General features: G+C 36.1%; 1 protein-coding gene across 7 annotated transcripts in view; it reads left to right on the top strand.

Annotated features, from left to right (window-relative positions):
- Positions 1–13610, top strand: part of SEMA6A (semaphorin 6A) — a 178506-nt gene that overhangs the window by 84355 nt on the left and 80541 nt on the right. For all 7 annotated transcript variants that reach the window (XM_087715829.1, XM_087715833.1, XM_087715831.1 and 4 more), the window contains exons 2-3: positions 4628–4763; positions 8290–8407. In XM_087715829.1, coding sequence (XP_087571955.1) covers positions 4664–4763; positions 8290–8407 — 218 coding nt within the window. In that variant the 5' untranslated portion in view covers positions 4628–4663. The remainder of the gene's footprint in view (positions 1–4627; positions 4764–8289; positions 8408–13610) is intronic.

Raw genomic sequence — 13610 nt, 5'->3', positions numbered from 1 at the left:
TTTACAGAGTCAGTATATTGTTCCCAACAATCTGGGTCATCATTTTACTGACCTCAAGAAGGATGGAAGTCTGAGTCAGTTTTGAGCCAGTGAAAATTGAACTGCTGGCAGTTGCAGAATTAGCCTACAGTACTGTATTCTAACCACTGTACCACTAAGATAAAATATATTTTTAGAAAGGGGTATTAAATATATGCTGTGCAAAATGTCTAGCAAGCGCTGGGAATTCAGAGGAGGAAACAAGGGCATTGTAAAAGATAGATCTCATCCCAGGGGAGAGAAAAGCAGATAAAGAGTCTCTGATAGGTATAAATTGAGCTGGGAAATGGGTTTAACAGGCTTTCAGCTAGCAATAACAATTTCTTCAAAAGTTCTTGTTTCTTTGCATTTTTCTGTCTTGAAAGGATTGCTTCACACAAAGATGTTTTAAGCATGAACACTAATAAAAGGAGAGGCAGAGGTATATATAAATATTGAAAGTAAATAAAGTTGACATAATAACAATACAAGTGGTCTGTGTTTAGTGGCTACTTTTGGGAGCAGAGACGTGGTTAATAAGCAAAGTGGTCATTTAGTGAAACTTTGACTGGGCTTATGATCTTAGCTCAGCTTTCCTTTGCGTTACAGAGCAGTGAAGGTCATAACTGTGAGGATTGGCCACAAAGTTACTGTTTCATCACTGCAAATGGTTGTAAAAGAAAGCCATCACTTAAATGAAAATTATATGTAATACAAATTGCATAATGTTTGAAACAGTTTAACTTAAATGGTTCCATTTTATTTAATTAAGATTCCAAATAAATTAAGCAATGAGGATGACAATGATGAGGATGACAATTTCTATACAAGATGTCTTTTCCATGTTTATCTAGAACAAGGAAGTTTCTGTAAGGAGAAAAAAGGTAGTTTGTACCACACACCAATATTTTTCCCCAGTGCAACAGGACATTGGAAATAAATTAGAATTCTCTGGAAATTGAGTAGAATGGAATCAAATTTGATATGACAAAAGAAAACAGCTAAAGAAAGCTGAGCTATTTTAAGGGTATGGAAAAATATAGATCTGCTCTGCATCATTTCCCTGACTAGTTATTTTTTCCCCAACCCAACTAAATACTTGGAATAATGTACGTAAAGATGTTTAGGACTTTGTCTGATCATCTATCTGTCAGCAGGATAACTCTCCAAAATCAAAATGGTATGGGATCAAGTTTTGTGTAGGAGGAGAAGCCAGAAAAAACAAAAGATCAAGTCAGAAAATGGGCCTAAAACTGAAGGCTGTTCAGAAAATACTGTAATTTCCTCAATGCATTGCTATGGTTCTTGGCCAACAATTTGGAATGCTTCCAACAGTTCCATTGTTAAGCCCTCATCGCCCCCCCCCCTTCATAATGTGCCTCAGAGTCAAACTGCTATTAAAGAATTCAAAAGAATTCTAGAAGTCATGTTCTGCCTGCTTGCTCTGCTTTATTTTTTAAGACTTAAAGATTAAATTCCACCTTCAAATTCTCCTAACCATATAGTTGCTGCTGGCATTACTGCTGGTTCGGTGCGCACACTATTTAGTGCATGCTCTGCATGTGTGTGCAGTTGTCCATAAATAGGTCTGCGCATGCCAGAACATTACAATATGAATGTCCTGCCAACCAGGAAACCAGTTGGGGGCGTGGCAGGCCTGGGTCACTGCCACTTCCAGTGACCCAGTCCGGAAAACCACTACCGGTTCGGCTGAACCAATCCGAACCGGTAGAAACGCACCTCTGATATAGTTATGTAGCTCATGGAATGACAGAATCAACATAAAAGGGTTCTCCTTCTCTCTTGAAATTCCTTATATTCCCTGTTAATAGGAATAAATATTCATTAATAGATTAATCTTGTGAGTGAAAATGTTTATAATTAAAACATTGACTTGATCATTTTCCTTGGATAAACATCCTTTTCCCAATTCAATACCCAGAAGAGCATTATAATTGTCCAAAGACAGACATTATTTAAAAAAATAATGTTACCCTAAAATGTGTTTGCAAGGTCACCTCAAAAAAGTTTAAAACTATCGTAGTGTGACATTTCATATTTGCTTTTATTTCGTAGAAATAAATTTATTATTTCTTAGGACATAAAGAATTCAAATAAATGCAATGAACCCTGTGCCTATGGATAGATGGACCTTATTAGAACAATTGTTCTAATATTTAGGTAGAGTCCATCTACCTCTACTATATCCCTATGAGTATGAACACTTGCATTATCTTTTATTCTAAAGCTATTATTTTTGTAATGGAAGTGAAATAGTTTGGTAAATGAGTGAAAGCATACTGTGCATGAAAGGTAGTGAGAAATCAAGCATAATCTAATTTATGGGGCAAAATTACCTCTGGCAGTATTTTTCACATACTTAACTAAACAGTGTAAAGCCTCTTTTGGATTGCAGCCTGATTCAAAGGTCTGCTCCTTCCTTCTTCGAATCTCTGAACAGGGATTTGGAGGGCACTATTTATGCAACTGCCAATTAATATATACTGTACTATGAGAGGGGGGGTTGCTACCGGATCGGGCAAACCAATAGTGAAAATTGGGACTGGGTTGCTGAACTGGTAGGGATGGCAGGCTGGCCACACACCCAAACCGGTTTCCCCATCACCTTGTCATTGCCAGCTTGTTTTTTAGTCATTTTTCATGTTCTGTACAGTCGCAGAACAATTTACAGGCAACTGTGCATGTGCACACAGCTGTGTGAAGCTCACGTAAAGCGAACTGGCAGCAACATTGACAGCAACTCACCCCTGATGTACTATATATATTAGTAAACATATAGTAAAGATGACTTTCTACTCACTTTGATAGACATCTTTCTTCTTCAACCTGAAACTTTCAGATGTGACTTTAATCACTTTGGGACATTAGGTTGGGAAAGTTGAAAATGCATGAATCGTGAAAGAGAGTCTGCTGATGTAATGTCAAAACTGAAAACTTGCTTATGAGTTCGTCATGATTTATAAAGGGTTACAAATTTGGGCTGCAGAAATCAAGACCACTTCTAGTTGGCAGCAAAAAATAATTCAGAAGGCTATTCTTGCTGCCCTTTTGTGGTTATCTGAATTTTTGGAACTCAGATATTGTAGTCCTAAGTATAAATATTTTTTTAAAATTACTTGCAAAGAATAGGTGACTCTTGTGTATGTTCATGCAGCTGGTTCCTTCTCATGTGAACATAAATGACTCTAGAAATGTAGTTTCTTTTGACGTGTCTCTTTTACATGTGTTCCTAGATTAATAATTTTAAAATTATGTGTACAGTTAAATACAAGCAATTAAAGTAATATAATTTCATTTGCATAATTTAAGATTCTTCATAGTATATTGAGTAATACTCAACTCTTTTTCTTGACTCCATTAGGTGTTTTAATTTAAAAGCATATAAGATGAACCACAGAATTAATCACTATTTATAACTGGACAAATTAGTCAGTATTGGCTGTGAAATTTCATTTTGAAATGAAGCAGAACTTATTAATGCATGTTTTGACATAGGAAAAAGTGTGAATATTACATAGAGTTTCAAAAGGACACACTGGCAGTTTATTTATTAAATTATTGTGCTCAATTCACTGTTGAAGCAACTTACAAATTGATAAAAAGGAACATAAAAGAATTAAAATTAATATAGATATAGATATGATAGAAATCAAAAATCAAGAGAATAGGCAGCACGTGGGTAGGTTCTTCTTTCTACCTTGTTAGCTATCCCTGGCATAGAGCAACTGTCTCAGTTTCAAATCTTTCATTTCCTTTGCATAAATCAAATTTTGAAATTTTGTAAAATAATGAGCACGGAACAGAATAGAATTTAAAAAAATGTCCTATACTGATTTATCCTATGGGTTCTGCATTCCCATGAACCTCTCTACTGGCATCACTTTACATATTTTAATTAAGCAAATTATTTAAAATTAATACATTACATAATGTAATAACTAGATCTAACTTGACTTTTGAAACTAACTACGGGAGCTAACCCTCAGAGGGCTATCCATTTCTTATGGCTAGTAAACCACCCATGGGGGTTAGAAAACATGTCTTGTAGCTCATAGCAGCTTTTAGGGGCAAAGAAGATGTCATTGTTGCTCTGTGTTAATGGCTTATTGACAGACTACTCTTTTTCTTTTAAAATGAATATGTATAACATTTTATTGTGTATAACCAAAAGGCAGGGGGAAATCCCCTTTATTACTCAGTGGTTTTGGAAACTTTAATATATGAGGACCTCAACTCCCAGAATTCCCCTGCCAGTAAGGGTTACCCCAGAGCCATGGTGGTGTAGTGCTTAGAATGCAGTAGTGCCAACTGCCAGAAATTTGGCATCTCGAATCTCACCGGCTCAAGGTTGACTCAGCCCTCCATCTTTCCCAGGTTCGTAAAATGAGGATCCAGATAGTTGGGGGCAATATCTTGACTCTGTAAACTGCTTAGAGTGAGTTCTAAAGCACTCTGAAGTGATATATATGTGCTATTGCTACTGCTACAAATGCTAGTAAAAGTTACCAATGTTAAAGTTATCAATGTTGATTGGTTTATAGTATCTAAGTACCAATTGATCTTTCATTATCTTGTTTGTCTTTCACAGGGTGAAGTGAAGGATTAGTTTCCCAGTTGAACTACTATGAGGTCAGAAGCCTTGCTGCTATATTTCACACTGCTATACTTTGCTGGGGCCGATTTCCCAGAAGATCCTGAGCCAATCAGTATTTCGCATGGCAACTGTAAGTATGAAAGGCTGGAATATTTTTTTCCTCCTTCCCTTCCCAATATCAGGTCATAGCTTATTGCTAAGCAAGATTAAGGACTGCCAGCATTAGCAGGGCAAAAACATCCTTTCCTTTGCACCCTCGCTGGGCATCTACAGTAGATTTTTTCATATTCCCTACCACTATTTCTTGATGCAAAACAATACACAAAACCACTGTGTTCTGAGCCAGTCTATAAATGTACAACTCTTAGTTATCATTTCTTGTCTCTTGTTCTTCTCCATGTGATTCTCATGTTAAACTTTCCAGTCATACCTTTTTCTTGAAAAATATTAAGCAATATTTCTTTCATAGCCAAAATGAGATGGCCAAAACACAAGCACTGCATTCCCCGAAATAGGAAGAATTAAGCTTTGTTATTGATTCAAATCAGCACAATTCTGAACATGATGTTCAGAACTGAAAGATTATTCATTTAACGAAACTGCTATCTAGCTATTTACTTATTCACACATGTGTAGCAATAAATGTATCACTTCTTTCGCCTTTGCAATTCTAATGTAAAACAGAACTAAAGAAAGCAAAATAGTTTCCATTTGAATATAAAAGTGAGAACTTGCCTGGAAGAAGAAAGTATCCCACTCTGTTCCCTATTGGAATGCAAATGATCAGAGAGAGAGCATTTGCAATGTTTAGCTTTAAAAAGGTAGGTTATAAAAGGCTTAATTAATGTAGAACTTCACTATCACAAGTGCTACAGCTTGAGAGCCTCCTCCTTAAATACTATAAATTAAGTATGAGAACCCCACTAGAATGCACTGAAAAGTTTCTAACTATTTCATAGTTCATAATATTTAATAGGGATGTACTGTAGTTAAACAAAATAATAAATGTAGGATCCAAAATGTTTGCTTACTTAAATACACATGCAAGAGAAGTTGCAGTTAGCTCTCAAAAGATTCTGTTTCATCATGGCTACACGCATATAAATCTCTTTTTGAAAAAACAATCTTTAATTGACCTTTAAACACACAGTAGACCAGGTGTGTCTGGATAACTGGCAAGTGGCTCAGAACAGCCAGTAATGTAGCCCCACAAGATCATAAACTTTTAACATTATTATATTATTTATATAGATTATGGTAACTTTATTATATATTTTCTATGCAGCTCGAGACAATTCCTCTTCCCTCAGTGTGGCCTAGGCAAGCCAAAAGGTTGGGCACCTATGCAGTAGACTAACTAAAATAAATGTAAATTAACATTGTCCTGGGCTTTCTTGAGTTTAAAGATTGAAGCGTTCTCCATAAGAATGTATGTGGTGCAAGCCTTAAATATGACCACTGAATTTCAATTGAGGGAAGGGCGCAAACTCATCTCATTCAACATAGACAATCCACATGGAAATCTGAGATCTTGTATTTTAAATTAAGAAAATCAACTTTCTGAAAGTACCTGCATCCACATTTCATTCAAATTCCAGATATAAACATTTCATTGAAGTTTAACCAGCATTACCCAAAACAAATCCAAAACTTTTTCACTGTTATAAAAGACAGAAATGCATCCTAGTAATGTTGATTTCAGTTTTCTGCTGTATGGATTCTGTACTTCATGGTTAAAGCAGAAGGACAAGAAATAAATCCATTAAATTAGATTTATGAAATTATTCTTCAGCTACAGATACAGAGAGAGGAGGGAGAAGGAGAGGGAAGAAGATAGAGAAGTAGACGTATTGGAAGGGGATTAGGATTTTATGAGTGGAGGAAGAATAAGCACATAAGTGTTTTCTGCATTAAACCTAAACAAGCCTTGTTCTCCTCTAAGAATGGTGGAAAACTGGGTCTAGTGTTTTAGTGGGTGGTCATGATTAGTCATGATTAGTAAGTTTGACATGATTTCTGGGTTTGAGGGTTATTTTCTCTGACATTGAGTACTAAGGTACTGAACTGCAAGTCATTTTCCTTAGTTCTCTTATTTTCAAGTCATTTTCCTTAGTTCTCTTATTTTATCAGTCTCCCTTTTACTTCTATTTATTTATCTCTTTGCATTTTGGATTATTAACAGTCATTCAAACGTTTTTGCTTTTGTTTGTTTTGGGTTTTTTAGTAGCCAAAAAGGCTCTATTTTTGTCATAGTGTACTTGAGCTTTAAAAAGTATGTGAACAGAAACCTATTGAATTGGACAGAGTATCTATTGCTTCTAAAGGTTTACAAGATTTGCCTCCATTTGAGGGCACTTGAAACATTTTGTAACATAATAAAGCAAAACAGAATTTAATTTACTTCCAATGAAATCCTTACAAGACAGTCTGCCAAGGAAATAAAAATAAATTCTCTTCACTAGTACAAAACTGAAATTATTTAAAAGTTCATTGAATGAGTCTGTCTCATCCTTCCCAGAAATATAATTAGTTTGTTACCCTTGTAAGCAGCCTGTAGTCCTGTCCATTTCTTCTATTTACAAGGCAGTATGGCTATTGGACAAATTGATAGTTCCAGGACAGCATCAACTTCACAAAGCTAAATTCTAACTATTTAGATTGCTGCAAAGATTGACAAGGAAGCTACTTCTAAGTGTTAAATATTGAAATCCCCAAAGGAAATTATCTTAACATAGGTGGTCTAGATATGTTGAACTACAAATGTCACCAGCCCTGTGTACTATAGGTAATTGTCAAGGATGATGGGAGAAGTATGTAGCATTTCTGAAGGGCATCATGTTCTGAATGAGAGACCGCCTCCTGCCAATTACCTCCCTAAGACCGATTAGGTCCCACAGATTAGGCCTCCTCCGAATACCATCTGCCAGCCAGTGCCGACTGGCAAACCCCCAGGGGAGGGCCTTCTCTGTGGCTGCTCCGGCCCTCTGGAACGATCCCCCCGTGGAGATCCGGACCCTCACCACCCTCCAGGCTTTCCATAAAGCCACGAAGACCTGGTTGTTCCAGCAGGCCTGGGACTGATGGATTTCCATCCCCACTTGAAAGGTTGTGACTGTTGTTGTTTTTTTACTTTGTTTGTCTTTTGTCCTATTTGTACCCCCCTCCCACCTTTGGTTGTTAGCCGCCCCGAGTCCCTTGGGAGTGGGGCAGCATACAAATTAAATAAACATTCCAAACATTCCAAACATTAAGGAAAGGAAAAGCACGGTGGCCTAGACGTGAAGCCACTCGCTCCCACTTGGAAAGTTAAAAGTTCAATCCTAGACAGATGTTTTTCTATCAGGGTGCAAAGAAAAAATATCTGCTGCAAACTCCGCATAGGTATCAGGAAGGCATCTGGCCAGTAAATGCTCGGTTCCATTCAGGCATCACCCAACACCACCCTGAATAAGGGGATTAAAGGGTCATTGAATAATCATGTTCTGAAGGGGGAAAATGATAATGATTTTCTTACAAATCAGAAGACTGTGATCAATTAGATTGTTGTGTGCAATTTAACTTTAATCAGAACCAAGTTAATTATAGCAATAGGGATCTCTCTGTCACTGTCCTTATTTTTTTATTGCTTTTCTTTCAATCTTCTCTGCATTTCATAGATACAAAACAGTATCCAGTGTTCGTGGGTCACAAACCAGGACACAACACTCCACAAAGGCACAGACTTGACATCCAGTTGCTCATGATAATGGACAGAACCCTCTACGTTGCTGCTAGGTTAGTATTGTTCAATAAGTGCCTTGGTTTTAGCATATATACAAGCAGAATTGTAGGGCTGGGTTTCATTAATGTTTTCTTTGGCTGAAATCTCGCATCTTAAACAAAATTTGGATGAGGTTTTATGTTTATTTTCTCCTTAAGTTGCTCACATGCTCTCAAGTGGCATAGTTGCCTGTGTTCAATTTCTCCAAATTGCTAGTCTAAGTTCTCTTCAACTGCCCAATAAGAGAATACAAGAATGGCAGATCAGTTGGTGTCTCACTCTTGGTCTTCCTTTCCTTTATTGCATTTGTTTTTCCAAATGGAAATTGGTTTCTTTTTCTTCTTTTTTTAATTTTTTTAAAGTTTTTTATTTTCCATTTTCATAATATATAACCACATGTATATTATTACATAGCCAACATCATATTGTATTATTAAATGTTTACATCAATTCACCTTACCATTACTTTCTTCTCCCTCTCTCCTCCCCCTCCCTACCCTCTGTCATCCTTCCCTTCTCTACTTCACCTTCCTTTCTCCTTCTCCTCTCTCCCCTTTCCACTCCTTCTTTCTCTCCTCCTCTCCCCCCCCTGCCCTCTCTCCTATCCCTCTCTTCTTCCCCCACCTCTCCCTTCTACTTCTCACTCTTCATTTCATTTACTTGGTGTATTTCTGCTTCTGACCGAGCTCCATTTTATGTTGATGGTGTTTATAATTTCTTTTCAATATACATATTTAATTTTGACATATATCTTCCTCCTTTTAAAAAAAAAAGAGAACAAAAAAGTATACATATATAGTCATTGTGCTTTTAATCCCCCCCCCACACTTATTTTTGGCTGAGATATAGACCTGGTTACAATTCCCAGCTATTCTCATCATTATATTTATATAATTATACATTCTTACATGCTCCCAATTTGTGATTCTGTATTTAAATCTCAATAGTTTCCCATTTCTCCAGGAAATTGGTTTCTTTATGAAGCAAGAAGGTTCAAGTTCTGGCCACTGAAAGGCTGTTTGCTTCCTAAAAAAAACACTGCAAAAATGGCTTCGCACAGTTTCCCAAGCTGCGCACAAGCCCCATGGCATTGTGCAGGCAGCACTTACATAAGTTCAATATTCACCTATGGGACAACATTGTTTTCATAAACTAAAGAATTCTGTGGTGTATAGTTTGAGAACATGGTGGCCTTAGGAGAGAAATAAAATTGCACCAGTCCATTCTGTCAATGGTGGAGTTGTGTTACACAATGTTCAATTAGTTTTATTTCTAATTCAGAACAAGAATAGTACATATTACTATTATAAAGTCTTAAAAGTTCTATGTGAATTTGGCTCCATCACGTAATCACTGAATAAATCAATCTCACTCTCTGTTTTCAAGCTTACCTCCAGATTCAAACCTGATCTATGTATTAAGCTGACATTGCCACTATTTTTTGTTGTTTGCTAGTTTTGATATAATATATCAAGTTCGTCAGATTGATATTTTTTGAAGAAAGTTACTGGGATTTGTAGTATAAGAAGTATTCTGCATATTACAATGGAAAATTGGGATTCTTAACTCTTCAAAGTAGCATGACAGTGCATCATGCCCATTCACTACAGGGCAGATAAATTTACATGCTGGAAAATTATTCCTACAGAGCTAAACCTTTGATTTATGATAATCTTCCCTAACCTGACATTTTCCAGATGGCTTAGATTACATCTTCCATCATTTTCAGCTGGGGATGGAATGGGAATTGCAGGCCAGAACATCTGGAAAACTTCAGGTGGGCTGACCAAAATAGAAAGCAACTTATTTCTAGTACTAATTGGTAGGATCAAGATAACTAGTGAATGCTTCCTGGACCATATTGGAAGAGTTTTGTTTTGAAAGTGGAGTCAGGTTGTTTTAAGTAGCGGAAAAAAGGCCATTGAAGGCTTAATGTACCAATTTATTCCTTTGAATGGAAGAATGCATTACAGTTATTTGGCAGATTGGTTCTATAGCATAGTCTTGGGTCTTTTGTGGACTATGAAAAGGATGTTTCAGGTTGCCCATCCTTCTTTTAATCTGTATCTGAAATGAACAGATCTGATTCTGGCTAGAAATCTTAGAAAAAATAGCAATAATTTTATGATCGCAGAAGCAGACACTTTTTGGACTTCCAGATGTTTTTAATAAAAGTTTTTACAGTTCCTTCACATTAGCAATGCTGGCTAAGATTGACGGAAATTGAGGCCCAAAAAAATCTGCAGACTACCAGGTTGCTTAATTCTTCACAAGGAAAACATTCCCTCAGAACTGAAAAATAGGAACAATTGGCAGTTGTTCTATAGACTGTGAAAAATCAAGCTCTCTCCATCAACTTACACATTTGGCATGCTAGTCAGAATGCATTTATATTCCTTCACTTGTATTTCCTTAGTAATACTGCTGATCAGAAGGTGCTAGCTGATAGCTTCAGCTGTTACCAATCCAATTTACATATTTATCTAGTATATAAGAACTTAAAAAGAGTCTCACTGGACCAATCTAGGCCAATATTCTGTATTGGACAATGGCCAATTATAGGAATTCAGGAAGCTTAGCAACTTGAGCATGAAGCAAAAGCCCTCTGTCACTGTTGCTCCCTTGCAGCTGGTATATACCATGTGGTGGAGCAGTAAACAGGCATAGTAGTTACTCATTCATTTGGAATATTGGCATCATTCTCCTGTGTTTATAAAAGCAACTAATTGCCTACTTTGGAAAATAAGCAACAATGTTGTACATTCTGCAAAGTTATAAAATTAAATTTTAATGATGGTAGTTTAACCATTTATTTTTTAAATTATAGCAAAGAAAGAACCAGACAGAAAAGAATGGAAAATTTGTGTATTTTTATATTTGACCCATTTGAAATTTATCTGTACCGCATTGTGCAAATTATGAGCAAACTTTTTTGTTTTATCTTTAAAATCTCATATACTGTGTGGGGTTGCCTCTTGGCCAGCCTCTAATAGCTTTCATGGATCTTATTAAAAAAACAAGTCACAATTAGGAGCAAATATTTTTCAGTAATGTGAAATAAAATATGGATTGTGAAAAGGATGGATGTCTCCTAAAGCCAGTGGCATATCTAGCACATTTGACATCCTTTGTGAATATTTTTAAATATCCATACCAGTTCATTACTAATAGACTGTTTGCTATAATGGTTAAGGCCTCGGACTAGAAACAGGAAGTTCACAGGTCTTGTTCCATTGTAGTCACTCAGCCAATTGGATGATCTTAGGTCAGTTGTTTTTCTTAGTTCTAGGAAGATGGACCTGGTGGTTGCCAGGATTCAAAACTACCTTGAAGGCACAGGCACTAGCAACGTGACTCCCACCATTGGCTCTTTTGGGTCTGCAGTTGATGCAGATATTATCACCACTACTTGATATACCACTGCCTAAAGCACTTCTAGAATGCCTTGAATGGAAATTAATTGCTTAGCAGGTCATTATTAACCCTCTAATGTGACAACTCAGGTTTTCTTAATTGATTCAAAATATGTTGTATACTATGCTAAAAAAAAACCTTTAAGAGCTTCTGTATAAGGACCTTTTTATGTGACCATCTGAAGACAAGCAGTAGTCACTTACATTAGCTGGTAAGTGTGTATACACTTGCTATCCATGCGAAACTAATATGCAGTAGATATCTCACCCCACATTTTGTTACTCGAGGTGATTTGAGATTGCATGCAAATAGTTTGTCTCTAGTGATGCCTTCCTAGGACCAGTTATTGTGGATAAGTAGGGGAATTATTTCAAAAGGCTTTCTAGTAGCAACCTCTTCCAGAATTGAATGTGAGCATATGTTAATCTGTATTCTATTGCAGAAGATTTAACATGGTTTTCCAGTAAAAATTAGGCCAATTTAAAATAGCAACTGTAAATGGAATTAGTAAAAATTATTACAGAAGAGTATTATTCAAAAACAGAGGCATTAGATTAAATAAACTACTTAAAAGATGGTTTCAACAACTTGAACACCTGAAGATATTAGTTGGTGGTTTGAAAGTTATCCTAGGTTTTTGCCATCTGCTGGACTTGGACATCCTTCAGTAGAATAAATTTCTTTTAAAGAAACCTAAGGAATATTTTCAACGATAATAAACCAATCATGCATCAAGTATTTAATTAAGCTGAAAATGCAAACATCATATTAACTAAAAAAAATCCGCATTGGACCATGTCTAAATTGTGTCTAGGCTAAATGTATTTTTATAGAATTGGAAAGGTCCTTTAAGGTCAAAACTCCAACAGCTGCTCAGAGGACATTCTTGACAGATGGCTGTCTAACCCCTGCTTTTATGGTTAATTTCTTTTTTCTGGCATTACATTTGGAATCTGTCTTATTGTGATTTAGGTTCCATGTCTTGCACTCTAAAATGACAGAGAACAATTTTTGACCTTTTGTCTTACAGGCAAGACAACTTTGGCCTAGCTGATCATTTCCAAAACCTCCTTTTCTATAAAGAGGTCCACCGGATCTCTTTATTGATCACCGGAGGGCCCTGTTGTTGCTCTGCTTCACTATTATTACTGTTTCTGCTATCTTTCTGAGTATAAGAACGCTACTCCACTAGCTTTGGAGGAGCCTTCTGCACATTGTCACTTCTATATCTCTGAACACTTCTGAGACTTGGGTCAGTTCAGGATTATCAAAATTATCACCTGAAAAGATGTCAAAGTGAAGGTTTTTAGACTATTCGACATTCATCAGTACAAAAACACGTTTTGCTGCACTGAAATTACACAAAAATGTCTCTATTGTAAAAATTATTCTTTTTTTAAAAAAAGAACAAGGATAAAATGGAGAAAAAGAACCCTTTCATCTTTAAGTAATAAACTTTAAAAAGTGAATCACATTTTGATAACTACTAAGAATGAAAATTAATAACTGCTCCTGCTTTTGCAGTGTGGCGTAACAGTGACAAATATGAATTCCAATGAAAGGAATTTAATAAGCAACTTTGTATGGCATTTTTTTTACACAAAATAAGCGGCATATTTTAATATTACATAGTTACTGCATGAAAAGTTACCTCCATTCCAGGTTTGCATGGCACTTATTAGGTGTCTACCCATCATCTTGCCATTATTTAAAGAGATAGTTAAAAGCCACATATCTTATGTCTCATCCTTTAATTGTCTGTCCCTTGTTTTTCACTTTTTATTTTTGGCAGAAATTGTATTA

The sequence above is a fragment of the Thamnophis sirtalis genome, unplaced genomic scaffold, assembly GCF_051295495.1.
Source record: "Thamnophis sirtalis isolate CommonGarterSnake01/CBP01778 unplaced genomic scaffold, rThaSir2_p1.2 scaffold_5, whole genome shotgun sequence".
In the NCBI taxonomy this organism is placed as follows: domain Eukaryota; kingdom Metazoa; phylum Chordata; class Lepidosauria; order Squamata; family Natricidae; genus Thamnophis; species Thamnophis sirtalis.
The sequence above is the reverse complement of the archived record's forward strand: the minus strand, read 5'-3'. Positions and strand labels throughout refer to the sequence as shown.